The 26,532-nt window shown below is 37.0% G+C and overlaps 1 protein-coding gene across 6 annotated transcripts in view; it reads right to left on the bottom strand.

Annotated features, from left to right (window-relative positions):
* Nucleotides 1-26,532, bottom strand: part of SPEF2 (sperm flagellar 2) — a 74,500-nt gene that overhangs the window by 44,604 nt on the left and 3,364 nt on the right. For 4 of the 6 annotated variants that reach the window (XM_064735458.1, XM_064735461.1, XM_064735463.1 and 1 more), the window contains exons 3-15: nucleotides 23,660-23,903; nucleotides 18,927-19,064; nucleotides 17,822-17,901; nucleotides 16,777-16,993; nucleotides 11,444-11,632; nucleotides 9,983-10,170; nucleotides 8,576-8,744; nucleotides 3,792-4,008; nucleotides 3,180-3,310; nucleotides 2,736-2,964; nucleotides 2,155-2,240; nucleotides 1,243-1,346; nucleotides 511-758 (exon numbers count right to left, since the gene is read on the bottom strand). In XM_064735458.1, the coding sequence (XP_064591528.1) occupies nucleotides 511-758; nucleotides 1,243-1,346; nucleotides 2,155-2,240; nucleotides 2,736-2,964; nucleotides 3,180-3,310; nucleotides 3,792-4,008; nucleotides 8,576-8,744; nucleotides 9,983-10,170; nucleotides 11,444-11,632; nucleotides 16,777-16,993; nucleotides 17,822-17,901; nucleotides 18,927-19,064; nucleotides 23,660-23,903 (2,240 nt within the window). The remainder of the gene's footprint in view (nucleotides 1-510; nucleotides 759-1,242; nucleotides 1,347-2,154; nucleotides 2,241-2,735; nucleotides 2,965-3,179; nucleotides 3,311-3,791; nucleotides 4,009-8,575; nucleotides 8,745-9,982; nucleotides 10,171-11,443; nucleotides 11,633-16,776; nucleotides 16,994-17,821; nucleotides 17,902-18,926; nucleotides 19,065-23,659; nucleotides 23,904-26,532) is intronic. The other 2 variants (XM_064735459.1, XM_064735462.1) reach the window with 2 other exon arrangements.

Raw genomic sequence — 26,532 nt, 5'->3', positions numbered from 1 at the left:
ACTTCAATTTCTGATCATTCCCTGACTAACTGAAGACAAGACAAAGGCAGTAATCAATAGGGAATTTATTCTGGCATTCTCAGGGAATCAATATTGGCTCATCCCTCTGTTTATAATTTCCTTTTTCCCTTTATAAGTGTGTCTCCTGAAGAAAAACACTATTTACAGACACACACTTGTAATGCAGTATATTCTGCATCTATTATAATTTGTGGTTTTTTCCTGCTGCTGTTTTATGTGATATCTAACACCACCCACTGTGCTATCTCAGCTGCAGTGGGAGTACAAATACAAAAAAGCATATAGACATGCACTTGCCCACTTTTGATCTGCCTTTGACTGAAACAAACAGAAGTATCTGAAATAACCTGGAAGTATTCAAGGTACAATTAACAAAATGACACTGTGAGATATAAAGAAATTTTTCAGTAATGCTATTTTGCATTATTAACTACAAGTTACAGATATCTGCTTGCCATTTTACTTTGTTAATAGGAGTTGGAAACTTACACTTCACGTTAGCTGCACGTTCCAGTACCAGACTGTCTGAAATATCCAATAATATAGAAACATCAAATGCAGGTGAGGTAGGAGGAGGCTGGGTAGGGGCTCTGGGATCTATAGCAAGGGACAGCTTTTCAGAAATTGGATCTTTTGCTTCTACATCAATCCCTGTATAGGATTTTTCAAATAGCTTTGCCTGATTGATTGTCATTGGAAACCCCTCCACAATCCACCCCTTCTCTGGTGATATTTGGCTAAAAGGAAATGAAGAACAAGAATTATACAGTGAAATGATAGCTTAATAATAAAACTGAAATAACAGCTTGCTCTAGCCATCATCCATTCTTAATTCAGTACATTAAATTTCCTGATGCATACAGAATATGACAGATATTATTAGACTGTAAAGTAATGGATTTTAAATCAGAAGAAAATAACATCAAGTCTAATTAAAGTGAAAAATTCGGAAACAAAATGATTTTTTGCTGTCTTGATAAATAAAGATTTCAAAACCACTCTAGAGACTGCTCAGAGGCATAATTTAAGTTTTCTCAAATAAATCTTTTGCTCAAGTAATAAATAGGAAAATCTATTTTATAATTTACAGTATACTAATGGGAGTAATACAACTTAAATGATATTAATGTAAGAACTTAAGTGCTAACTGCATTTCAGGATAGTTGAGACAATTTTCTGTCAAACGAGTAGATAAAAGCAAGCATCTATACAATTTCATACGTAATGGCTTCCAATAGGATGTCAATTAGTAATTCATCGGGAACACTTTTTCCGTTCTTCAGCCATTTCTGTAATTCAGCACCCAGTTTGGCACGCACCGACAGCTGTGGAAGAGTGCAACAGAAATATGCTCAGAATATCCATAACTGTCATTAAAAAGAGTTGTTGAAAAGTGTGTGATTCCACATTTCATATTATATACTATTTATTTATTTATTTATTTATTTATTTATTTATTTATTTATATTGGGGCTGGTGGCTGTTATTTATCAGTAACAGTTGGGGCGAGTCTATTAAGGAGAATAGACCATTTTTAAATTATAAAAAATGCCTAGTTTAATTGAAATCTCAACCTGATTTCCATGATTATACTCAAAAAAATGCTGAAAAAAACAAGATAGAGAAACTAAGGATATGAAGGCCAAGAAATTAAAATTAAGTGTTCTGATTCTCAGCTTATTCTGATATCCATTACCACTGATTATTTCATACAGCAGCACATAAATTCATTAGTATTACAAGTATTCTTTTCTATCATAGCTCCAGAAGTAATTTTGAATTAGCAGTAGGCCATAGAAATCACTGTAGAATTAAGCATTTTTAACATAAAGAAAAGAAACCTTGTCACAGGAGGAATTATCTGCTTGGCTGCAGCAAGCAGAAATACATTTCTGCTAACTCAGAAATGCCATAGAAAATACCATACCTTATGTAAATGTGAGATTTCACAAAAAATATAGAATTTTAATAATATGTACAACTCTAAACAACATGCAGAGCAACAGATTTTCACAAAAGCCCTTTTCATATTTCAGAAAATACTTGAAGTCATGTCAGTAATTCAGAATTATGAACTTAACCATTTCTACGGATGTATTTTTATAAAGTAGAAACTAAAATTTGACTACTAACCTTGGATAGGCCATCCTGACTGCTATCCAATTCAAATTCTTCCTGGATTTCTTCCTGGGATGTATCCTTTTCAACAGGACAATTGTCTAAAATAAAGTTTGAAGATGCTATTACTATCAAATTCATTATTACAGATAAAGAATAAAAGTACATGGTTTGTTATTGTTCTTTGAACAAATCAATACAGAAGGTACATAAAATTGTTAGAATCACAGGAGCATTGAGAAATTTAGGTTGGAAGCAACTTCTCCATGTCACCTGATTCAAATACAACCTTCTGCTCAAAGTGGCATCAGTTATAAGGTCCGACTAGGTTTCTCAGTTGTTTACCCCATGTGATCTGGAAAACCTACAAAGATGGAGACTATGCTGACTCTCCAGGAAATTTGTTTCAGTATTTGGCTTTCTTCATGGGGAAAAGGCCTTGTCTTGTGTCTAGGCAGAAAGGTAACAAAAAGGGCTTTTGCAGATCTCTCCACAAAAGAAGGGCCGGGGAAAACGTCTGCTGGGACATGCAAACGACTGAGGTATCCCAAGACCCTGAGACACACAGGAAAATCTGTGCAACGAGAAATACTTACCTGTGTCAAGTTCTGTGGTGGGTTCTGTGGTGGGTTCTGTGGTGGGTTCTGTGGTAAGTTCTATGGTAAGTTCTGTGGTCGGTTCTGTGCTAAGTTCCGTGCTGGGTTCTGTGGTAAGTTCTATGGTAAGTTCCGAGCTGGGTTCTGTGGTAAGTTCTGTGGTAAGTTGTGCGGCTGTGTTTTCGAGCTCCTCTAGATTTGGTGGTGAATTTGGTAAGTTCTCCTGGTCCTTGTATCAAATATGACAGGAAATGGATTAGAATGAAAATTACATTTTACAGAAAAACTAGCCTGTAAATTCAAGCTGAATCTTCCAGTCTTACCTGTCAAAACTTAGAATTAAGTCAGAAATTGAGTAAAAAAATTCAAGCATGCTTTTTTTCTTACACATTTCATTCCCATCTACCTGTTAGAGCCAAGACCAAAACTAGGGAATATACTTACCTCATTTTGCTCTCCAGAACTCTCTGCTTCCTGTGATATTATGCTGGATTCACTTTTCATTTCATTATTAAGAAAAGCTTCAATGGCCTCCTGAACCAGAGTACCAACAGATAGTACCTGAATATTGCAAACTAATACACAAAAATATTAGATAGCTACAATATGAGTTGAGTATACATACAGAGAAACTATTACAATCAGTTAAATTAATTATTTAATCTGGGCTTCTAATGTAAATTGTTTTCAGTCTTTCTTCTCTGTAACTACTTCACAGTATCTATCGACAATCACATAGTTTCACATAGTTATCTTGCTAGTCTCTTCTAAAACCAGTATCTCCAAAGAAGTTCACCAAAAGCATTTCCCAATTCTCAACAAAGAAGTATTAACATTACAGTACAATATTAATATTACTTTCAAGTTCCAGTGTTCCTAAGTTTATTTTGAAATATAACAAAGGAATGACATGCAGTCAACCCCACCAAAATACAGATGCATCTGTGGTTCAAGAATTATTAATGCAAGGATTTTCTCAAACAATTTTAATTTAAGAGTGGGATTTTAACACAAACATTTTAAAGAATTTTAGGCAAACAAACAAACAACCTCTACCTTTTTCAATAAACTTTGCACAGGTAGTTTTTCCACTAAACATTTTTCCCAAAACACATCCCTTGACAGGAAATGAAGGAAATTCACGTGAAGATTTGGGTTTTGGAGGATAGAACATTTCCATGAGTCTACGAAGTATATGACCCAATATGTTATTATTAGGAGGAGGTTTGTTTTCACTGTTCTCTTCAGCTGGGCTCCATTCCCCTGTCATACTCTGTATAAATGACAAATTAGCAAATCTCAATATTGCTATGATCTTGCCTTCCATATTTCTAAATATACGTACTTATTTACATAAAAAATACATAAAATAATGAAATTTGAATAGCACTCAATAACAACATAGTTTTTAGAATAGAACCTCATTAAAACCTATAAATATGTCATAATCATTAAATATTTTTCAATATTCGCTAATAACTAGTTGAGAGACAAGTACTTATATAAACATTTTCATAGATTCTGTGATTCTGCCTCTGGATGGATGCCATAGAGAAAATACAACAAAAGGTTCACAAGTTAAGGACAGGAAGAAATCACTCACCAGTTACCACTATGGGCAAATAGACTCGAAAATAGACTCGACCTGGGGGAACTGGTTGAAATTACTATGAATCAAAATCAGACAGGATGGTGAGCACTAAAACAAATCCTACAAACATCGTCCTCCCAGCCCTCCCTGCTTTCCAGGCTAAACTTTATTCCAATTTGTGTAATTCCTCCTGCCCTGCAGAACAAGAGAACAGGGAATGGGGGTTAGGTTCAATTCATCATGTTGCTTCTGCTGCTGCTTTCTCCTCAGTGTGGAACCTTCATCTGCTCCAGCATGCAGTCCTTCTCACAAGAGACAGTCCTCCACCAATATACCCACCCTGAGTCCTCCTTATGGGCTACAGTTCACAAATGGCTCCAACTTGGTCCCTTTCATGGGGTACAGCCTTCCATGAACACGCTGCTCCAACATGGGATCCCCATGGGGTCACAAGTCCTGCCAGGGCCTGCTCAAGTGAGGGGCTCTCTCCATGGGCCACAGCTCCTGCCAGGAGCCTGCTCCAGTGAGGGGCTCCCTGCACAGGCTACAGCTCCTGCCAGGAGCCTGCTCCAGTGAGGGGCTCTCTGCACAGGGCACAGCTCCTGCCAGGAGCCGGCTCCAGCACGGGCTTCCCATGGGCTCCCAGCCTCCTTCAGGCACACCCAGCTGCTCTGCTGTGGCTCCTCCAGGGGCTGCAGGTGGATCTCTGCACCACCATGAGCTTCCATGGGTTAGGGTAGGATCTCAACAACAGAGCATGGAGCACTTCCTCCTCGTCATTCACCACTGACCTCAGTGTCTGCAGAGCTGTTCCTCTCACACCTTCTCACTCCTCTCTTCTCTGACATCTGCACAAAACCTTTTTTTTCTTCCTAAATATTTTATCACGGAGTTGTCACTGCTATCCCTGGTTGGCTCAGCCTGGGTCAGTGACGAGACCACCTTGGAGTCGGTGCTGGCATTGACACATGGGACATGGGGGAAGCTTTCAGCAGACTCTCAGAGAAGCCACGTCAGCAGCTCCCCAGTACCAGAACTTTGCTGAGCAAATTTAATACAGATTCCTATATCACTTCTTTAATTCCATAAACATGAAAATTAATTTCGCCAATATTATAGAATTAATCAGTAGCTGATTTTTGTACTAGAAATTCACTATCCTAATATTCTGCATTCTAAAATTGGGCAACATTATTGCCCAGTATCACTTTTAAACCTCTGAAAATTTCATTAATAAAGATTTCAAATGTATGTATATGCCTAACACACATTCAATAGAGAGAAAAAAAAAATCAAACCAAAGCCAGCAACTCAAACAAGTTCAAACTTCATTAAGGGACGGAAATATCGAGCAGAAACTTCCAGTTCATCTACCCTGAGATAAATGGAAATTTATCAATTGTATGATTTAATAGGTTTTAGTAGTAAAGATAATTTTATTGAAAATCACACTGGAAGAATGAAAGAATGTAGTCCAAAGAATGGAACACAGAACTGTACTCCAGTTTCACATCTCATAGCATAAGGAAAGTCCAGCTGTCCTGGAGTTTATGCTGCAAGAATCTAAAAGATATTTTAGTATGCAGAATAATACTAGTCCTGTATTAATATTCATTTGGTTGGAGAATATTAAACAGCTGTTTGGAAATGTGTAGACTAATAATATTTTCCATAAGACTCTAGTTTGTCTCTTCATTTTGGGTGCACAACACAGCTTTGAAGGCAAAGTCAAAGATTTCAGCCAGGAACATTCCAAGCAGGTAAAAAGGAAGAAAAAACTGGTTCACAATGAGACTAGTAAAGCATGATAAAAGATTGCACAGAGAATCTGTGAAATGTCTATCCTTGGAATAATTGAAAGTTGACCAAATGATGCTAAGCAAACTCACCTGACTCAGAAGCTGGCCTTGCTTTAAGCAAATGACCTTCACAAGCCTTTAATCAAAACCATTGTGTCATTCTATAAATTAAATATTTCATCACCATCAACAGAAGTAAACATGCTAAAGTTCCACTCAAAGATAAGGTTTTGAACTAATGTTCTGGGTAGAATATGCAACATTCTTCTGAATTTACTATCTGGACCATGTATTGCCATAGCATACATTTTACTAGTAGAACATGATCAATGTTGACTTTGAACATGTCTACTAGAACAAAAAAACCAATTATCAGTCTAAAATAAATTTAAATTAATATTAGAAGTCACTTATTTTTAATAAGTATAAACAAATAAAATAAAAATTTTTGGGTTGCACCATATCCCCTCTCTATCATCTCTCAGAAAACATACTTCTTCATGTGTAATTGAAAAGACATCCTTAACAAAACCCAAATACTTGCACTATCTGATGATTTTTCCTTAAACCTATAGGTAGAGAAGGGTCAGTTCTTTAAATTCTATTAGACCTCTAGAAAAAATTAATTCCAAGTGGAATGGGTTCCCCCACTTTTCAGTTATCTGACCCTTTTAACCAGAGGACAGCTGGACTGTACCTCTCATGAGGTAAAATAGTTTACCTTTCAGAAACAAGTTTTCAGGCATTCACGTGGGAGTTATGTAATTCATGGTCAGTACTTTTGAACAAAACCAGCAATTATTCCAGCAGTACCTAATGCTAAGCTTGGTTTTTGGCTATTGTGTTAATTTATTAAGTGATTAGCCACAACTTATAACATGGTAGTTTCAAAAACTTATTCTCACAATAAAATATAATATGTAATGTGCAATGGACTGATGGCACTGCATTTTCTTGTATTTTATCAAATACACCTGACACTTTTAGCTGGTATGCCTAATGTAGGCAAGGTATTCTTGAGAGATGCCAAACTGCCTGTTTTTTTCATAAACATTAGGAAAATCTCTACAAACATTGTGAGAATGACCAGCCAAAAAAATTTATCTAGAAGCAAGACTTTGAAAGAATTAGCTGTTCACTTCGGTTTTTAGAAGACATAAGAATGAACTGGTGCCAACAATTTCACATGTCATATGATGCCAGTTTTTGATTAATAATGATTCAGAAAGGCATAAGACTAACAACATCTGGGAATAAGTTAAATACGAAATAATTTGAAATAGCCTGGCAGGAAAAAAGAGGCCTTAAATGTATCAATAAATTTTTCTGACATTCAGTGATGTTACACTTATAGAAGATTACTGAGACTTCATAATGTAAACAAAACTATGACTGAAAAACTTAATTTTTCATTAGTGCTCTTTGTTTCCTGCCTATCTTTTATGTCCTTCTTGCTGACTTTGTGTATAACCCTTTTTTCACCAAAGAAAATAATAATAAAATTCATACATGAATTGGTATGCTGTGAATTAGGACCTTATAAAGAGATAAATCAGAAAAGCATGTGTTAAAAATGAATACAGTATGTTGAGCTTTCAGGCATTCATCACAGAAACTCATAATGGACATCTATACTCAAACAAAAATGTACCAAGTGGCTCGGGATGTAGAAAAAATTAAACATATATTGTATTTTTAAATCCCCAACAAGAAAAAGACTGAGTATTTGCCATGATTTTGTCACATTCTACTCACAAGGCTATTTGAAAAGTCTAAATATGTAGTGGGATTTAATTAATATAACCATGAATATAATTTTTAAAAAACTGTACAACACATTTTAACAAGAAACCATCAACCCTTAATCTTTCAATTTTGAAATAACACTGATGTATTGAAAAGTTGATGAAGTTAATATACCGTGAAAAATATTTACTTGTATTCTAACAGAAGATTAAGAAAAATGTCAGCCATTTCTAATAATTTCCAAAAAATGTTACTGTATTAAAACAAATAGTTCACTCAAACCAATACATCTTGCTAGAAAGCTTTCCCTCAAAATTGCTGAAATTAAGAGTTCAGGTTTTGTAACATTTCTGGTATTTCATTTTACTGTTTTTACTGGTTACATTCCATTGCATTTTCCAATCTGGTAATATTAACTATACCTTTAAATTTCAATTAGCTGAAAATTCATTGCATTGCAATTAACATGTTGGTCCTACAACTCATGAAATATAATCAAGGTTATACATAAGAACGGAATTATAACTCCTACTAACATCAAATGCAGTTTTCATACAAAACATCAGGCAATGAAAAGAAAATGCTTGTCTAAACTTGCCAACAGAACCAGTAATAGAACAAAATGCAAGATCACAACATGAAGTTTATGATTTTGAAAAAGCAAGGTGTATTATCTTCCATTACGCCTTATCAGTTTGGTGTACCTTGTATTCACCATAATCTTTTTCATCTAACAGACTGATTTTATTCAGCTCTACAAGTTGTTCTGGGCTAGGTTCATCTGACAAAGGTTGAATTGAGACTTGTTCATATATTGGTTTTCCTTTAAAAAAAAGTTCCTTCCAATCCAGCATCAGTTTAAGTGGAACACGGCTGCATAAAAATGAAAAAAGGGAAAAGAAAAAAAAAACAGTTTTAAACAAAAATTAGAAGGTTGGATATTTGACAACATCCAATAGTGTACCCAAATTTAGTAGAATTCCAATCATGAAACAAGCATATGCTAAACTAGCTATAGTTTATAATGCATCCTGTAATTATTACAGCCTCTTATAAGTGTTTGTTTCCTTTTATGACAGCTGTAGACACTTGTAGGCTTCAGTGTTTTCACAAATGTGTCATCACACAATATTTGGCCAGCAGAGCTGTGTAGTAACAGTTTTGTTATTGCTACTTTTGCCTGCCCCAAAATATTCTTTCTTTTGTGCTGTAAAGCCTCCTTACCAAAAAATATATAGAATATTTTTTTCCTCAAAGTCAAAATTAATTCAGAATTATATGAATTAAACTTTTTCTTTAGTTAGTAATTTCACTAAACTATGTGCCTAGGTTGACTATTTTACCATATACTAAATAAGCCTAAATTTATATAATTTCTATTAAATAATCATGTGTATTTCATATTGTTACACTTTTATTATTTTAACGTAAAATTACACTAAAAAGCAATAAGATTTTGGCATATTTTCTAATACTGTAAGTCTAAACCCACAGTCAAATCACTGAGTATTAATAAAAGAACCACAGCAATAACTCCCCACTCCACAATATTTGAAACACTTCTACAGCATGGGCACTTGGAGATTACTGCCTTTGTAGGACCTTCTCAAAAACCCTGTGTAATTAGGGCACGTCAGAAGAGGGAATCATAGCATGGAGGACTCAGGAGAACCTGGACTCAATTGATACTCCAAGCAGCATATATAACTTGGGAAATTCATCCTGTTTGTATTATTCTGAAGAAGTGTTCACCTAGTGAAGCAAACTAGGATGAGATGAGCACCATTCTGTTTTAACTTTTAACTAAGGAATTTGTTAATAAGAAAGGAAATCAGCAGTTCCACCAACTGTGGCACTAGTGGATTTTGGTCTCCTAAGAATTCAAGTCAGTTGAGTTTTCAAGAAATCATGCTAAGGCTGTAGCATTAGTTCACTCTGAATTACGCACCAGTCAATCCACACACAAAAATAATGCTACCATTCTCACATTCAAACTAATTACAGCTGCCATGTAAAATATCTGAGAACTACATAATTTGCTATAATGCTTAAACAAGTCTGATTAATGCAGCCTAACAGCTGTTAGTTTTGCCGAGCAGCTACATACTCACTTGTTTGTCAGTTGACGATATTCTCCTACTTTTGTCGATATATCAATGATTTGGTCTATCATTTCCCAACACATAGAATAATGCTTTTTATAGCGTGCCTGAGCTCTTTCAGCAGCAATTTTCTCATGGTATTTTCTTTCTCTGGTTATTTGTTCTTCATTATCAATAGTTGCTTGCTTTGCAAGAGCCTAGAATTGTTTTTAAGGAAAAAATTTGAGACTGCAATGAAAATGAAAGTGCAGAGGTACACAGTCCCGAAAATGAAAACTAACTTAAGAAACTAGAACAGCTTGATTCTCACCAGAGTTGCATAGCCAGCAGGCAGACTAACACATAAACAAATCTAAGCATTTTTATTCACTCTGTAAATTCCCATTTGTTTGCTTTCTAAAATAGAATAAAATAAAGGAGAAGCCCATTACTTCTTTTATGAATAACAGATTAAGACATATTCAGTCCTTGAGGGCAGTGAAATTGCAGCTTTCAGTGTAACAACCGGTTTAGAACAGGCAATTTATCTTACTAGAGTCTGATCTTCAAATAATTTCATATTATTAATGTTGTTCAATCTTTGAAAGATTTCTGGTCATGGTAGAAAATTATCAGTAGTTCCTGTAGTGGCGTGCTCCATCACCACCCCCTGTGGTGGTGGCTGAAAGCATACTTAAAGAGATGATGTGATCAAAAGCTATAGCTGCTGATTACATAGTATTCCACCTGTGTTGGAGGATTTGTATTTGCTGATCGGTTTTGACAGGAGAAAAAAAATTCTAGCATTACATTATGGCCTACCATGAGCATAGCACTTGGCAGTTTTCCACAGAATTATAAGTCATTTTAATCAACTTAAAGCTTCAAAGCAGAAATTAGTGCTCATGAGTGAAACTACTCCAGCATTTTTCAAAAACAAACTTTAACAGATCATATCTAAATGAAATTAAGAACATGATTCCTGAAATGGGAACTTAGGTTATTGTCCTGTTGCCTCTGTGAGACTGTGTCTTTTAAAACTCAGCACACAGAGAAGTCTTCCTATGAAGACATTACAATCAATATGGAAGAAAAATCAGATTTTCAGTTACTCAGCTTTATCCCTTATTACAGGACCATGGAACAATAGAATGGTTTGGGTAGGAAGGGACCTTTAGAGGACACCTAGTTCAAACCTGCTGCCGTGGGCAGGCCCAGCTTTCACTGGATCGGGTAGATTAGCTGTTCTTTCTCACTGCAAAATTCCCCCAGACTTCTAACACAGTACAAAATGCACTCAGTTCCACAGTTACAGTTACATCCTTATCGCTTATAGCTGTGACTTCGAACAAGGACAAAAGAATGTATTTATCACTAAATCATCATGTCCCTAGAAAAGTCCTGAAGTCTAACAGTTAGCAACACAAATTCCATTTTGTAACAGGAAGGTACTCTAGCACTCCTGCAGCAATTCACAGATCAATCTTTTACCGCTTCTCTGTCAAGGGCTTCCTGGAACTCCTTCCGCCGTCTTTCTTCATATTGCTTTTCCCTGAAAATTCTGTTTTGCCTTATCACCTCTTTTTCATGCCGAACGTGCATGAGTTGAGCAGCAATCCTTCGCTCATGCTGAGATTGTTTCATTAGCCTGTAAATGAGCTGCTCCTCCCGGTAAACCTTCTAAAAGATTAAAAAATAATAGTACTAAGCACAGCTGATAAACTATTTCCTAGAAAACTCATCAGTGTCTAATATGAGAAATAGAAATGCTGTCATATAATGGCATTCACCTGCTTACATGGGACATAAATTCAGAACAACATTAATATCTATTTATTGGTACAATTTGCACAAACTATGTAAGAATTCAAAATATGTCTTAACTGAGATACCCAGTAAAAATACATCTGGTCAGACTAACTCTATTTTAATGTAGTTATTTCTCATGAGCAAAGAAACCGCAGCATATTTCAAATAACAGCTTCTTATCTGAATATATACCCTTTCTTCAAATCATTAATTTAACCCTGTTACTCACCAGTCCTACTCTCAGCCATAATCTTCAGCATCCTTGAGCAATCTATTTTCTACAGATTTGAAATTTTTTCTTCTTTTGGGGGAATTGGGTAATTATATTCTCTATTCTTCCCTATTCAGCTGGCTGGGACAATGAGGAAAAATTTTTCAAAACTGAGCAAAATACAAGACTTCTGGGTAATAGTTCCAGTGTCCTTAATGGGACATGAAAATAATATACTATGCAGTACAAAAGGAAAATCATTCTGAGCTATTGCTTGAGATGTGGTCTGTATGCACAGACATTTTGAAGGCTGTGAGTTGCTATTTTTTAAAGTATTCTTGAAACATAATAGTACCTTTTCACTGTTACACTTCTACAGACTCTTCTTGGTATCTAAACTAATGCTTAATCTAACATCAAGTTTTGCCTTACTATCACAGTCTAAAACTCAATTTGAGTCCTGAACAAAAACATCAGCTTGCCTTATAAGCATTAATGCCAAATACCAATGCTACAGCAGAATTCTAGGGGAAATTTCTGATATGCTGAATATTTGCTTCTGATGCATCAAAACTGCTATGTAATCTACTCAAATTTAAGGACTTAAACTTAAACTGGGATCTGATTTGAAGATCTCAAATTCATTCTCCTAAAAACAGTGGTACAAGTAAAGTCAGTCAGTAATAATTAAAAAAAAATACACTAAAATAAAGTATCAAAATCAATTATTTTCTTTCAATCTGTTTTTTTTTATCAGCTGTCTGTGACAGAGAGGGCAAAATACCTTATGTAACTTCACCTATAAATGAAAAATCCAACTTGATTGTATATGACATTATCTATGAAAAAATTCTATGAAGAGATCTATATCTGTCCTACAGAATGGAGCCAGGATACCTGTAACAGAATTCTAATGCAAAGCATGAGTGCAACAGTTGCAATAATAAGAGAAGAACTTTCTAAATAATTTAGATATTTAATGCTGATGGTGGGGAGAAGCTAAACAAACAAACAAGCATGTAAATCTCTTTCCATAGTTTTTATGTTCCTTTCCCTAGAAATAAGTACCTTCTAATTAAATTCTGATGTCTTGAAAATATTAAGCTACTATAAAAATATCTTAATATTTTCCTTATTTTAAACAAAATGTGCGCTTTGCCCTCTGCTTTCCTAGTACTGAGTCTCAAGACAGTCCCCATTAAAAATGGGCACTCATCTCAGGCCTTAATCATAGAGTCCTTCACCTGGATGCTATATTATCTCTACAAAACTTCACTAAATAAAGACGTCATTTCAAATATGTCTTTTTTTGTTCTTTATCTGTAGCATACTATTTTTAAATTGTTTGCCTATGGAGGGAATTATCATCATACATCCAATGGAAAACAATGCAGTCATAGCAACTTCACTCCCTGTGTCACTTAATACAGCACAGGTGATGAAATTTTCCAATACTGCTGCCTACTGAAGAGTTAATCTGTCCATTTTCTCTTACCTTCATGAGCTCAAGGCAATAACAGGAGGTACAGTGCCCTTTTCTGCCTCAATTCTATCCACTGTTTCATGGTACTTAGTATTTCAATTAAGATTTCAAAGAAGAGCAGAGGTTACACAATTTACTTCCTATTGCAAGTAAATATCCTTAATTTTTTTCATTAGTTGCTCCTTACCCTCAACCACAAATTATTACAGCAGTAATAAGCCTTCACTAGTAGAAAACTGATATTGAATTCCTTATTGGCAGGGAATTGAAGGAGCCACCCCCCAACAGAGTGCTCAAACCCTAACTTGTCATGCTCAAATCATCAACTGAATGGTGCAAATTGGTCCACTGAGAAATTAAAACACCTTCTCTAGGTGAATTTCCTCTTCATAAAGGAAATTGGAAGATGCTCCTTTAGAACACTTCACAGCAGACAAAACAGATTTTCAGTGAGAAAACTGAAGAGAACTTCAGTATTTTAAGTTATCAAATACTTTGTCATACTCACTAGGCCTAAAGAGAGCCAGTAGGAAATTCTTCAGGAACAAGAAAAAGAGAAAGGCAATTAACTCAAAACTTCACAACAGACAAATAAGGATTCAGAACTCCAAACTCGTACTTTCCAAAAGGATCCTCATTGGATGGAGGAGTGCAGCATTAGTAGCTATCTTTCACACAAAAAGGAATGCAGAAAGTACTCAAGCCAAAGGCTGGAAAGTTTTGAAACTTCTGAACATACAAGGACAGAAAATAAAAACTGTAGAAAAAGTTTGTGACCTAACATTTTCTATCAACATCTCCACGGAGAACTGTGAAGTGCTGGAAGAAATCATAAATATCACAAATAGGACAACTTAGTAATACTTTGAAAAATTACTACTAAGAAAGCATAATAGACGCTTTTTTCAGTTTACCTACTTAAGACAACAGTGGCATCCAGTGGCCAAACATTAACGTGTTTACGTTTTGTGTAGCTCATACATAGTTACTATATCATGTTCTTCTATTTTTCTATTTCTTTGTTTGATTTACATAAAGGTGAGACATTTCTGTGCTGTTGTGCAGTCATAAATGACCATTTTATGACCAAAACTTGGAGCTTAGCACACACAAATCTATAGGATTGACAGGTAATAAGGTAGCAACAATTTGTTTCTCCTCCCATTTTCATATTCTCAATTTACTGCTGATAGTAAATTATGTCTGATAATTTTTTTTAATCAGAGACATAAAATCTGAACAGAGCATTAAAAATAGCATGTACAAATCACCAATAATTTGTTGAAATGGTGGAGATAAAGGTTCAGTTGGCATGAAGACACAACTGTCAAATACTTTCAACACCTGCCTATGAAAATCTGACTGGCATCATGCTGTCATGCTGTGCTCCACCTAGAGTACTGCAATGTAATTGTAAAGTATTTTCTCTCCAAAGCTCCACCTTGCAGCGTACCAAAAAACCAAAAAATTGAACAAGATTATTTTAATAAACTTTTATAAATATGAAAACACATTACAGCACTCTGAAGGGATGAAATTCCTTCCACTCTAAATGATCCCATGCCATGTTCAAGATTTATGCAGTGGAGCTAAAACTCAGACCTGAATGCACATAAACAGCTGCAATTTCAGTCAATAAACCCTTTCTGGTTCAATACTTAATAGATGGAAAAAGCAATCTTGAACTATTTTATATATTCATTCATTTTTAAAAGAAAATACTTCTGTTTGCTTCCCACTTCTTTTAAGTAACCTCTAATGTCTGAAATCTCACAAAGTTCCAACAACACAGTTTTTCCTCTGTTAATTCAGGACCAAATTACCACTAAATATATTTTCTGATATGGTCAGATTACTGTTTCAGTCAAACGCTAATTTGTCTCTCCTTCTAGTTCCTGCAGTCTGCGATTTCAATTGTTCGTATAGCAAAGCTGATTTTTCTTCCTGGGAAGCAAGGAACACTATTGCTAGTTTTCACTTGATTTGGAGCCTCTCTGGAGGCAGTCTGAGCTGCTGTATCCACCAAGTGCTCTGGAGGCCAGTAGCTATGGCTGTTAGAATCACTGGTCCACACTGCAGGGGCTGCAAGAGCTGAGAGTGCTTAAAGAGCCAGTTTTGGGACTGCGGTGATTTCAGACAGGGGGGTTGCAAAACTTGTTCATGGCCTATGCATATCAACAAGAACGTGATATAAATCTCTTTGAATAAGAACTCTGAGACAGAATTTATGCAAAGATGGACCTTTCCAAGTCAGTACTGGTGTTTTTCAAGAATATGACTGTGATAGACATTGAGCAGCACCTAGCTTCTAGATGTTTACCCCAACAAACTTTTTCTTAACATTTCCAAAAAATTTCCAGACATTAGGTGTCAAGGCTCTAAAAATATATATATGTGTGCAATAATTTATATTTTCAGAGATACTGCACATCTGAAATGCTGCTATTATGAGGTATTATTATTACTAGTATTTTTAGTATTAGCAATAGAGATAGGCTCAGCTATATATGTTCAACACATATAAGGAACTTACAGGGAAATACTAAAATAAAAAAAACCAGGAAATAAAAAAAACCCAATAAGTTACAAGGCTGTGTTTTGATAGAATAATTATAAAAGAGACAATCTGTGAAATTAGTAATCTAAAAGCTGCTTTTTAAAGGAGTAATGTGTGAAGAACCATAAAAGCCTTGTGCTTTATGGGACAGGATTTAAATGCAATGATCTGCAACATTCATTTTTAGACACAACACAGACATTCTCCAGAGACACATCTTGTATTTCATAACACATGAAACACCAAATCTCTGACCTGCAAATAAAATTTTGATTCTTTATATCTCCCAGCACAACCATTTCAGAATTCATGAGTCCAGATCAAAACCTTCCTATGACACGTTTGTAAATACAGGTTTTCAAACAAGGAATGCTATATTTTGTTGTTTTTAAATAAGAGTCTTCTTTAGAACCAGTATACAATTTGATAGCAGAGGCTGTCCAACTTTTGGGGGAGGGAGGCAGGGAATAGAAGGCAGGCCTGCAGTAGATTTTTAATAATCTTTTTTCTGCTGGCCTAATTTCATTCTTTTAAGTTTATAAGTATGATGTATGCTGTAAGGGTGGTGATGAAGAACAGCCAACCTTTCATATTTTTCTGAGATTAACATAAAAGAGATATTTAGACATAAGTGTGTATAAGTCCCTTTATCCCCTTCAAATTTTATTTAGCCATCCAGAAGTACTGGTTTCATATTCGTAAGCACATTTTAGATTACTAATTGAATGCACATGGACTATGTATTTTAGCATACAATTTCCCACCTCTTGAATCTCATGTATTGCTAACTGATCCACTAGCATTTTTCGTCGTCTCTTTGCTCGTTGCTCTCTAGCAAATGTATCTTCCTGTACACGTTTTTGAATTTTCCTTAAATATTCATCATCTGAATAAATATTTAACAGCTCAGTTCTTGTCGCTGGTATAGTTTCTAGATTTGCTTCTGGAAACTTCTGTGTTTGCAATAATTCTTGCATATCACTGATTGAAGAAAAGAAAGATTGGAATTAGCATTCTTATGGGTCTTTTCACACAGGTGCCTTTATAGTTATGTGCAAGTCTAACAAATGTAGAACATCTCTCTGTGGGCTCTGTGGCTACTTCCTGACAATGTCCACTAAGTCCAGAGGATGTTTTCAGCACTGACTTGGGCCAACTAATCATTAATTTCTTTGTCAATGGAAAGCCAAATTCCACAGAAACAGGAAATTAGGATGGCTCACAGAATGCCAAAGAAACTTGGGTTACGCCTCAATATGACCATACACTCTGAGTAGTTTTGCAGCTATTAATCACAAGTTTACACACAGAAATATCCACAGCAGTATGCAAAAGTGTCACATCTTCTGAGTAGGGCATGCATATTACCAGGGGTGGCAGAATGAAAATTAATGGCAATTAATGAACAAATAAATCAACATACAGATAAGTTTCAGGATAAAAGTTACTTCTTTTCCCTTTGGAACATGTTACTGTGTATGCAAATTCACAACCATTCCTACCTTGCTGCAAGGGTAACTGACCTTACAGACCCAATGACTGAAATGAACAGAGAAATGACTTTTAAGCCTTTCCTTGCTGCACACATGACAAAACGTAGTGAAGGAAGCTTGAGCTCTCCCTACTAACTAAAGGTAACTTCAAGACACTGCAACTGTGTTGAACCTGAAATCAGGGCTAGTGTGGCATTCACTCAAAGGATAATCATAGTTTGAACTAAAAGAAACATTATTCTTTAAGTAGCTGTCCACATAGCAGACACCCGGCAGATCCTGCCTATTCTTAAAAAAATTGGTATTCAAATGTTACCTGTTGGTCACATGGCCATGTACTGCAGAGACATTTCCTGTCATAGACTTCTCAAACTTTTCTATCTCCTTGTATACGTTCTGAAGAAGTAACACAGAATTTTATGTTTCCTTTCTCTTCACAAAGCAGGTTCAACAGAACAAGTACTAGGGAATCACTTTTAAGTCATGTTAGTACAACAGAAATGCTTACACTGAAAATATTTTAAGCATCAACTACACCAAGAATAAAGGCAAGATGATTTCCACCTTTCACCTTTCACTTCCTTCCCCTCTTCCCATTTTCTAGCTACACCTGCTTCTACCAGCCAGAAAATCTAGAATTTTGCAGCTGTTCTTTCTGCAGGATAATTCTGATTTTGCATAGGGCTCTAGCAGAGTATGTAATCCTCACCATATGGGGATTTGAAATAAGATACTCTGGAATATGATCTCATTTAGTAACTTGAATGTAACCCTAATAGTTATTCAAGTAACTGTCTTACTATAGGTTACCAAACTTCAGATTTAAAGACACCTGCTACTGTTGCCCAGTTGTAAAAAGTAATAATAGTTGCACGTCTAATGAAAATACAATCCATGAAGTTGAATTACAATCCATGAATAATTTATTTTAATTACTAGATAACGCAGAATTTTTTTTAATTGCTGCATCTCTCTTGGTTTTATTTAAGGTTATTGTCAATTTCAGCTGTTACTAGCATTTAATAAGCAGAAATTTTTATAGTGTGTTATAGAACAGTTCAAACATTATGGTGCAAAATGTTATCATGCAAATCAAAATGGAACATTGATGTTTTCATTTAATGTATTCTTTCTAGTAGACTCATAGCTACTCTTGGCAATCAAATTACTACCTATCTATTTCTTCTACATCAAAACATTTCTCAATTTCTCTTACATCAAAACAATTCTTACTTAAAAAACCCACAAAATCGTAATTGTGTAAATATTCAGCCCAGGTTTCACTGGTTGAATTGATATCATTTCGACAGTCAGCAGCTTTTGAATGGTGCAAGTAGAGTATTTGTAACCATAAATGTTCCCAGAAATTGTGGTGTTTGAGTTAATTTAATTAGCATTAAAACAGTATAGATGATAATTACCTCTGCTTCCCTTTTCTTCTTTAAGATTTTTTTGGCTTCAGAAGATTTTATGGTGGGTCTTGACGGTTGTTTTTGAATCTGTATAGTAGCTGTTTGAATCCTGGCCATTATTTCATTTTGTCTCCTTCCTATGTAATGCTGATATGAAGCAAATATAATTAAGCCAAAAATTCTCTTCCAGGAAGAAACTAGAAGAGATTATCAGGCTCCAGACTTGAGCAGATGAGCAGTGCTTTACAGAGTTTTAAGGGCTTTCATTGAGTTCTAGTTCTAGTAAGGTACCTGGTTCAGCACCGAAAATGAGAATACCAGTTTCCTGGTACAGAAACTGAGAATACCATTAGGTAACACACTAGGTAACACATTAGGTAACACTAGCAGAGATGATCAAGAAGTAACAAACATATAAATTACACTCATTTAAAGTGCACCAGACATGCAGGCAGGTAAAGGTGGAATAAAGAAGAAGAAACAGTTTTTATACAAAGAAGTCAAAGATAGTTAAAAATATATAACACATCATAAGAGGTATTCCAAAATTTTCTTTTAAAATGCTATTTTGAATATTTTGTATATTGCTTGCATTTTCTTGTCCAGATACATGAAGAGGCTTTTTTTTGCCATTCTTGTTCATGTAGTGGCAATAGAACAACTAAATAAACACAGCAAAACTTTCTCCCTTCATTAGCCACATAAAATATATATCAAATTAGTCAATAACTTCGTCGGTGTGGTTCAATACCTGGCCATTTCCTCTACATAAACTATAAACTCTGCTTTGGATGAGTGTTACCATGTCTAAAGTAATGTCTTCTTCCTTTCTTACATCATCAGAATAGCTACACAGAAGTACAAGATGTTCTGAGGCCAAAACTACTACAGATGCCCTTCTCCTGTCATTCTCCTGCTTTTGTACAATGCTCCATCTTTTCTTCACAAAAGAAGAACGACACAAAACCTTTGCAAGGACAACTCAAATGTTGTGACATGCACACACTCTGTCTTCAGATCTATAAATATTTTCCATGCTTGACAATATGCAAATACTCTCAACTTAACATGAAGTGATTTTTAAATAGGAACATTTTTAAGGTCTTATAAGAGTACATTGGCTTTATTTCCCTGCACACCTTTTCTCTGTTCTTCTATAGACATGAACATGTAGCACAGAAGCCTTCACACTGGTTTTAATTAATTCACTAAACACATAACCTTCAGAAAATACTTCATCAGGAGTCTACACAAATAACTAGTCACGTTTTCAGTGTCTTGGTCTCTTTGCTCTTCTTGGAGGTTCTGAGCTCTCAGCTGTTCTGCAAGATGCACATGAGCTCTCATCTTTTAGCATCTTGGATTTTGTTTCATTCTGATGTGGCATTACAGTTTTCAAATGTTAAACATCCAGCAGTGAAGAGTCAGAAAACAGCAGTAAACATACTAAGATACGGTAATTTTGAGACCATTGTTTCAAACTGTGTTTTTCTGTGTTAATGTACACAGAAAAACATACAAACATGTTCAAATTGAAAATCAGGACCAGCTCTGAAGAAAAGAACTTAAAGATTTGAACTTGAATAATGCCAAACTTTGTTTAGCTGACAGAAAAGGACACGTCATTGCTCTGTACAGCTCCCTCTGGAGGAGAAGTGCAGAGGGAGGTGCTATACTCTTGTCCCTTGTACCCAGTAAGATGACATGTGGAATAGAATCATAGAATGGTTTGGGTTGGAAGGGACTTTAAAGATTACCTAGTTCCAAGCCTCCTGCTCTAGGCAGGGACAGCTTCAACTAGATCAGGTTATTTAGAGTCCCATCCAGCCTGGCCTTTAACGCTTCCAGGGATGGGTCGTCCACAACTTTTCTGGGCAACCTGCCAGTGCCTCACCACCCTCACAGTAAAGAGTTTTCCTAATACTAGTCTACTAGATACTACTACTACTACTACTACCACCACCTACTTTCTTCCAGTAGTTCTTCCAGTTCTTCCAGTAGGCAGCGCCCCATTTCCTGTTATTCCATGCCCCCATAAAAAGTCTTTCTGCATCTTTCTTGTAGGTTCCCTTCAATTATGTCAGGTACTGGAAGGCTGCAATTAGGTCACTCTGAAGCCTTCTTTTTTCCAGACTGAACAACCCTGATTGCCTCAGCTTTTCCTCATAGCAGAGGTGCTCTATCACTCTAATAATCTTGGTGGCCTCCTCTGTGCTGGCTCCAGCAGGTCCCTGTGGTTCCTGTGCTGGGAGCCCAGGGCTGGATGCAGTGCTCCACGTGGGTCTCAGCAGAGCAGAGCAGAGGGGCAGAATCCCCTCCCTGCCCTGCTGCCCACGGGGCTCTGGGTGCAGCCCAGGACACGTTTGGCTCTCTGGGCTGGGAGTGCCATGGCTGGGCCATGTGCAGCCTCTCACCCACAGCACCCCAAGCCCTTCTGGGCACGGCTGCTCTGGGGCTGCTCCTGCCCAGCCTGTGCTGCTACCAGGGGCTGTTCCTATTCAGGTGCAGCACCAGCATTTGGTCCTTGTAAATCTCATCATGTTTCCATGGGCCCACTTCATGAACCTGTCCCCCAGTTCCCATCCTCCTGTCCCTCCACTCAAGAGGTTGTGGCCTGAGAAGTGAAGAATGAAGCAAAAAAAGTTGAGTATCTCTGCCTTCTCCTCTTCTTTTTGTTACCAGTTTTCCAGCATTGTTTATTGACCTTCCTTTCTGCTTAACACACCAGTAGAAGCTCTTCCTGCTATTTTTTGGTTTTGTTTTTTGCATTTATTTGCTTCCCAAGTTCAGTTCCAGCTGTGCCTTGGCCTTTATTACTCCATCCCTACAATGGTACTTCATCTCTGTACTCATACCAGCTCACCGTCCCAGCTTCAGGTGCCTGTGTGTTTGTTTTCCCAGCAGTTCCCCAACTCAGCCATGCCAGTCTCTCATCTTCCTTGCCTGATTTCTTGCTCCTGGGGATTGCTAGCTCTTGCTCACTATGGAAGAATTCCTTAAAGATTTGCCACCTCTGTTCTCCTCCCTTGTCCCTGAGGGCAGCCTCTCAGGTGATCTATCTCCCTAAAGAGCTGGAAGTTTGCTTTCCTGAAGTTCAGGGATCTACTTTACTCCTTATCTGATACCTCAGGACTAAAACACCATCAACCCATGCACCAACACCATCACTGCAGCCCAGGCTGCCTCCAGTCTTGATGTCCCAATTAACTTGTTTTATTGGTGACCATCAGATCCAATATCACATCCCATCTGGTAGGGCTGCCTATTACCTGTGTCAAGAAGTTATCCTGCATTCCAGGAGCTTCCTGGATTGCCTTGTGCTACTTTCCCAGCAGATGTCGGGTGAAGACCCTCAGCAGGACAAGAGCCTGCAAGCAGTATTGTCTCCTGTAGCTGGAGCAAGACTTTGTCAAATAGGCCTGCCTTAGTCAGGGAGACTGCAGTAAACACCAGCCACAGGGTTCCATTTTTGGCTTTGGTCTCTGATTCTTATCCACAGGCTTTCAGCCCACTCATGTCTATCCCTCAGAGACAACTCTTCACATCCAATCCACCTCTTGATATAGAGGGCAAACCCTCAGCCTCTTGTTCCTCTGCAGTCCTTTCTGAACAGCCCACAGCCATCCAGAGCCACACTTCAGTCTCAGGATTTGTCCCATGCTGACCATGGGAGGTAAGAAAGCATTTCTTTACTGAAAGTATCCAGCTTTAGATATTCAAAACTGCACTGAATGAGGTCCTGAGGAACCTGCTATAGCTGGCTTTGCTTGGAGCAGGGGGGATAAACTGAGGCTCGTTCCAACCTTTATCCCTCTCTCTATTTCTCAACCTTCCTATTATATCATTCAAATGTCTTATTCAAATTCTGAACTTATCTAAAGACAGAACATACTCTCAGTTGCTCAATTCCTTAAAGCTATCCCTCTACAGGTGAAAAGATATGTTGACTTTTCGGTACTATCTTTGCACTTGTTGGTAAACTTCTGTTTGAAGGCTATTTTTCAGAAAAAGTGCCAGAAAAAAAAAAAAAAAAAAGTGAAATTTCTCCCAGCTGAATTTAATTCATTATATATACCTTCTTAAAAACTCCTCATCCTGACAAAAAATAATGGTCTGGATATACTGAATATTACTGCTAAAAACAAGAAGGAAGTCCTTAACAGAACCTACCACATCAACACTGACTTCCTCTTAGATATTCTCTTTTCCCTTTATTTTTCTCTCTTTGTATTTCTCAGCATATGGTTGCTGTAGAATGGAGTGCAGTACAAATACATGGAGAGACATGCAACAGAATGAATCAAACCACTGTGGCACAGGACTGAACACAGTTATAAATAGGTTTCCTGGAGGGGAAATTAGTCTGAGTTGATACCTAGACTGCAATGCAGTCTGCAATCTGTACTCATTAAACAAGTAAAAAGGCAGCTGCTGAACTACTACTAGCTTTTATTATAATATTTTAACTCTGTAGAAAGCTTGAAAACAGAGCAGGTAACACAGAATGAACCAAAACAAAGAAACACAGAACACAGAAGATCAATATCCTATTGAGCTCCTGATAAGCTGTGCAAACCCACTGTATAAGACACAGCAAAGAACATTTGCTTCTTTTCCTTTTAAGTACTGGGTTTTGAATAGGAGATTTACAAAGTAAAGAGGGAAAGCACATAACATGCTTGAAAGGTACATGTAAATATGCTATCTTTTTGTATTTATACAAAACAGACATAGTGACTTACCTCTTGATTTCTACCCTCAGTAAGCTTTGCAGTTGCTGCAGGTCTCATTGCTCCCACAACTACTCCAGTGAGCTTTGCCTTCCTCTTTTTTTCTAAAGCAATATACAATTCATATAAAAGCTTTGTCGCAGCCCCATGCTGTCTTTTCATGATGTCTTGGGCCATATTCTCATTAAATTGCACACCAAGAAGGTGAAGTGTGGGTTCCAGGCGAGAAAAATTGTTAATTTTTGCATCTGCACCTCTGTATGATTAAAAACAACAACAAAAAAACCCAGAACTTAAACTTATTTTCGATTCCAACTTGCTGCATTAAGCATGGTCATGACACTTATACCAAGACAGGAGCAGAAAAAAAAACAACACACAGAGGATTTTTTAAAATAATTTGATACACACTTTGGCTTAAGTTTTGTACTGCTGTACAGGTAACTGCATTGATTAGTATGCAGTTATAACTTTTTGAAAAGACAAAGATTACATTGGATTATATAAATTCTAATGTGTGTGCACACAAAGTATATCTAATAGCAAAAGCTAATCTGCAATTGCAGCTAATGCTATACCATCCACAAAACACACAAGGAGTTTGAATGGAGTTTCTTATATTAGCTGTATCAATCCCTCATACTCTCACCAGTTAAAACATTAAAAAAAAGTGTCTGTATAATCAACTAACCTTTACAACATATTTTTTCTCCAAGAAAAACAAAGGTTAAAGCACTGCTGAAAACGAAGTCTGTGTTCTAAATGTGAAATTTACATTTGAAACTAAGATAGTGGCTTGTAGGCTAATATTTTTATTATATGTAGGTTCTCATGAAAAAGCACTCACTCAAGATCCACAGATACACAGGGCAAAACCAAATAGCAATAAATTGTCAGTTTATAACAATAAGCATATCAAATTTCATCAGACATATCCATAACTTCAGTCTGAGTCGGAAGATCCTGCTTTTTGTACTGCTCTATTGCTTGAGTTCACAATAGTTCCTTCACATGGAACAACCAGCTTTTGACGTCAGCCAAGATCCAGCATAATTCTACAGAAATGCCCAATTTTAACTGAAGACCTTCTGGTACCACAGTATTCATATTATTTCTAGATTAAACTGTCCAGGAGCTCATTATTCTCACTGTAACAGTCGATGCTTTATTTCTTACACACTGACCTGAAGCTTACAAGTATTGAGCATTTTTCTACCATTGATTCAAGGTTAAGATGAGCCCTCTTGCCAGAAATCATCTGACATGCACTGAGAAGCTCTTAACTTTTTATTCTGTAAGGCTGACTGGCTTGTTCATCTCTACTTCTCCCTCCTTGCACTCCTTGAAGAGAAGAGCAGCAGTTGCAGTTTCCTGGTCCTAAGGACTCCCCCCATCACCACAAACTTTCAAAGATTACTGAGAGTGGCCCAGCAATGACATCGGCCAGGTCACACGGCCTGGGTGAGTATATGTCACCAGATCCCATGGAGTTGCACATTTCCAATTTACTTAAATGTTCCTTAAACTGTTCCTTCTCCATGGTTGAATCTCTCTTCCTACAGACTTTCCTGTATGTCTCAGGGCCTTGGGATATCTTAGTCTTTTGCATGTCCCAGCAGACCCACATTCTCCCCAGTCTTCCTTTTGCTGTGAACATACCTGTAAAACCCCTTCTTGCTGCCCTTCTGCCTAGATATAAGACAAGACCTTTTTTTCCATGAGGGTAATCACGTAAAAAATGCATACAAATTTCATATTGAAATAAATTGCCTGGAGAAGTAGTATAGTCTTCATCATTAGAGGTTTTCCAGATCATAGATTGTAAACAACTTGTGCAAGGTAAGACCTTCCTGTTAGCTTCAAAGACTGTTAGTTTCAAGTTTCTGAGTGTGAGTTTTATTTAGCAGACTAAGATAGAGAGGGCATAAAAAAATCTCAGCCTCAGCATGGCAGATACTAATTTGAGGATCTGAGAGGGAGGCTGATGAATGAAGCCATACTCTGCCATCTTTTTGATGCAGGAAAACAACTAAGGCAGGTCCTGGATCTTCCTGCTCTCTCACATAGAGGACAGTTTCTCTTCATCCCTACCCTCCCAGCCTCTCCATCCTTAAGGCCTATATAAAGCCATGGCAGCACACCAGTCCTGGGAGCTATCCCACTGTCCTTCTGTGATTGCAATGATTACTCAGCAACTGCTCACAGGCCTCTAATTTCTTCTGTTTGATCCCCATGCTGCATGCATTACTATATAGGCACTTCAGAGAAACAGTCAGTTGTGTGGTTTTTAAAAAAATTTAATTTAGAAAAGGTGTGAATGCTTTTCCCATAATCCTGTCTCCTTAATTGCATGCATATATTAGGGTGAGCAGCCTTCTGCACTGTTTTGCTGGTCTTATTCACATCACCTTCCTCTTGCTTGCCAGTCTAGGCAGCATTTCCTCTCTTGTTTGAAACTAAACCTCTGCATCAATACTCACTCCTAGTTTAAAGCTATCCTTGCTCATTTTGCCAGGCTGTTGACAATGTGTTCCTTGTCCAACTTGGATGGGTGGATCCTGTCTCTTCCTAGCAGTCTTCCCTCTCGAAAGAGGATCCTATGACTAGGAAAAGCAAATCCCTGTGGTGCACAACCACTTTTTAACCTGTGGAACCTATCCACTCATTAAGCCTGTGCACCAGCAGAAGTGAGGAAAATAAATACTTGGACCCTCATGCTTTTGCCTCCAGGTCTCTGGCAGTAGCCTTGGTGTCCACAGACAGGAACAGCAGGGATATTAGTGCAAGGGCTGGACAAGACTCTGCAGCTCTGGGCCAAACCTCTGGCATGCAGCAAACCTCCCTGGCTGGCATGTGACATCAGCTGACGGCACTTTCATCTCCTG

Source organism: Zonotrichia leucophrys, chromosome Z (assembly GCF_028769735.1).
Source record: "Zonotrichia leucophrys gambelii isolate GWCS_2022_RI chromosome Z, RI_Zleu_2.0, whole genome shotgun sequence".
Classification (NCBI taxonomy): domain Eukaryota; kingdom Metazoa; phylum Chordata; class Aves; order Passeriformes; family Passerellidae; genus Zonotrichia; species Zonotrichia leucophrys.
Note: the sequence above shows the minus strand (reverse complement) of the source record. Positions and strands in the feature narration are given on the sequence as shown.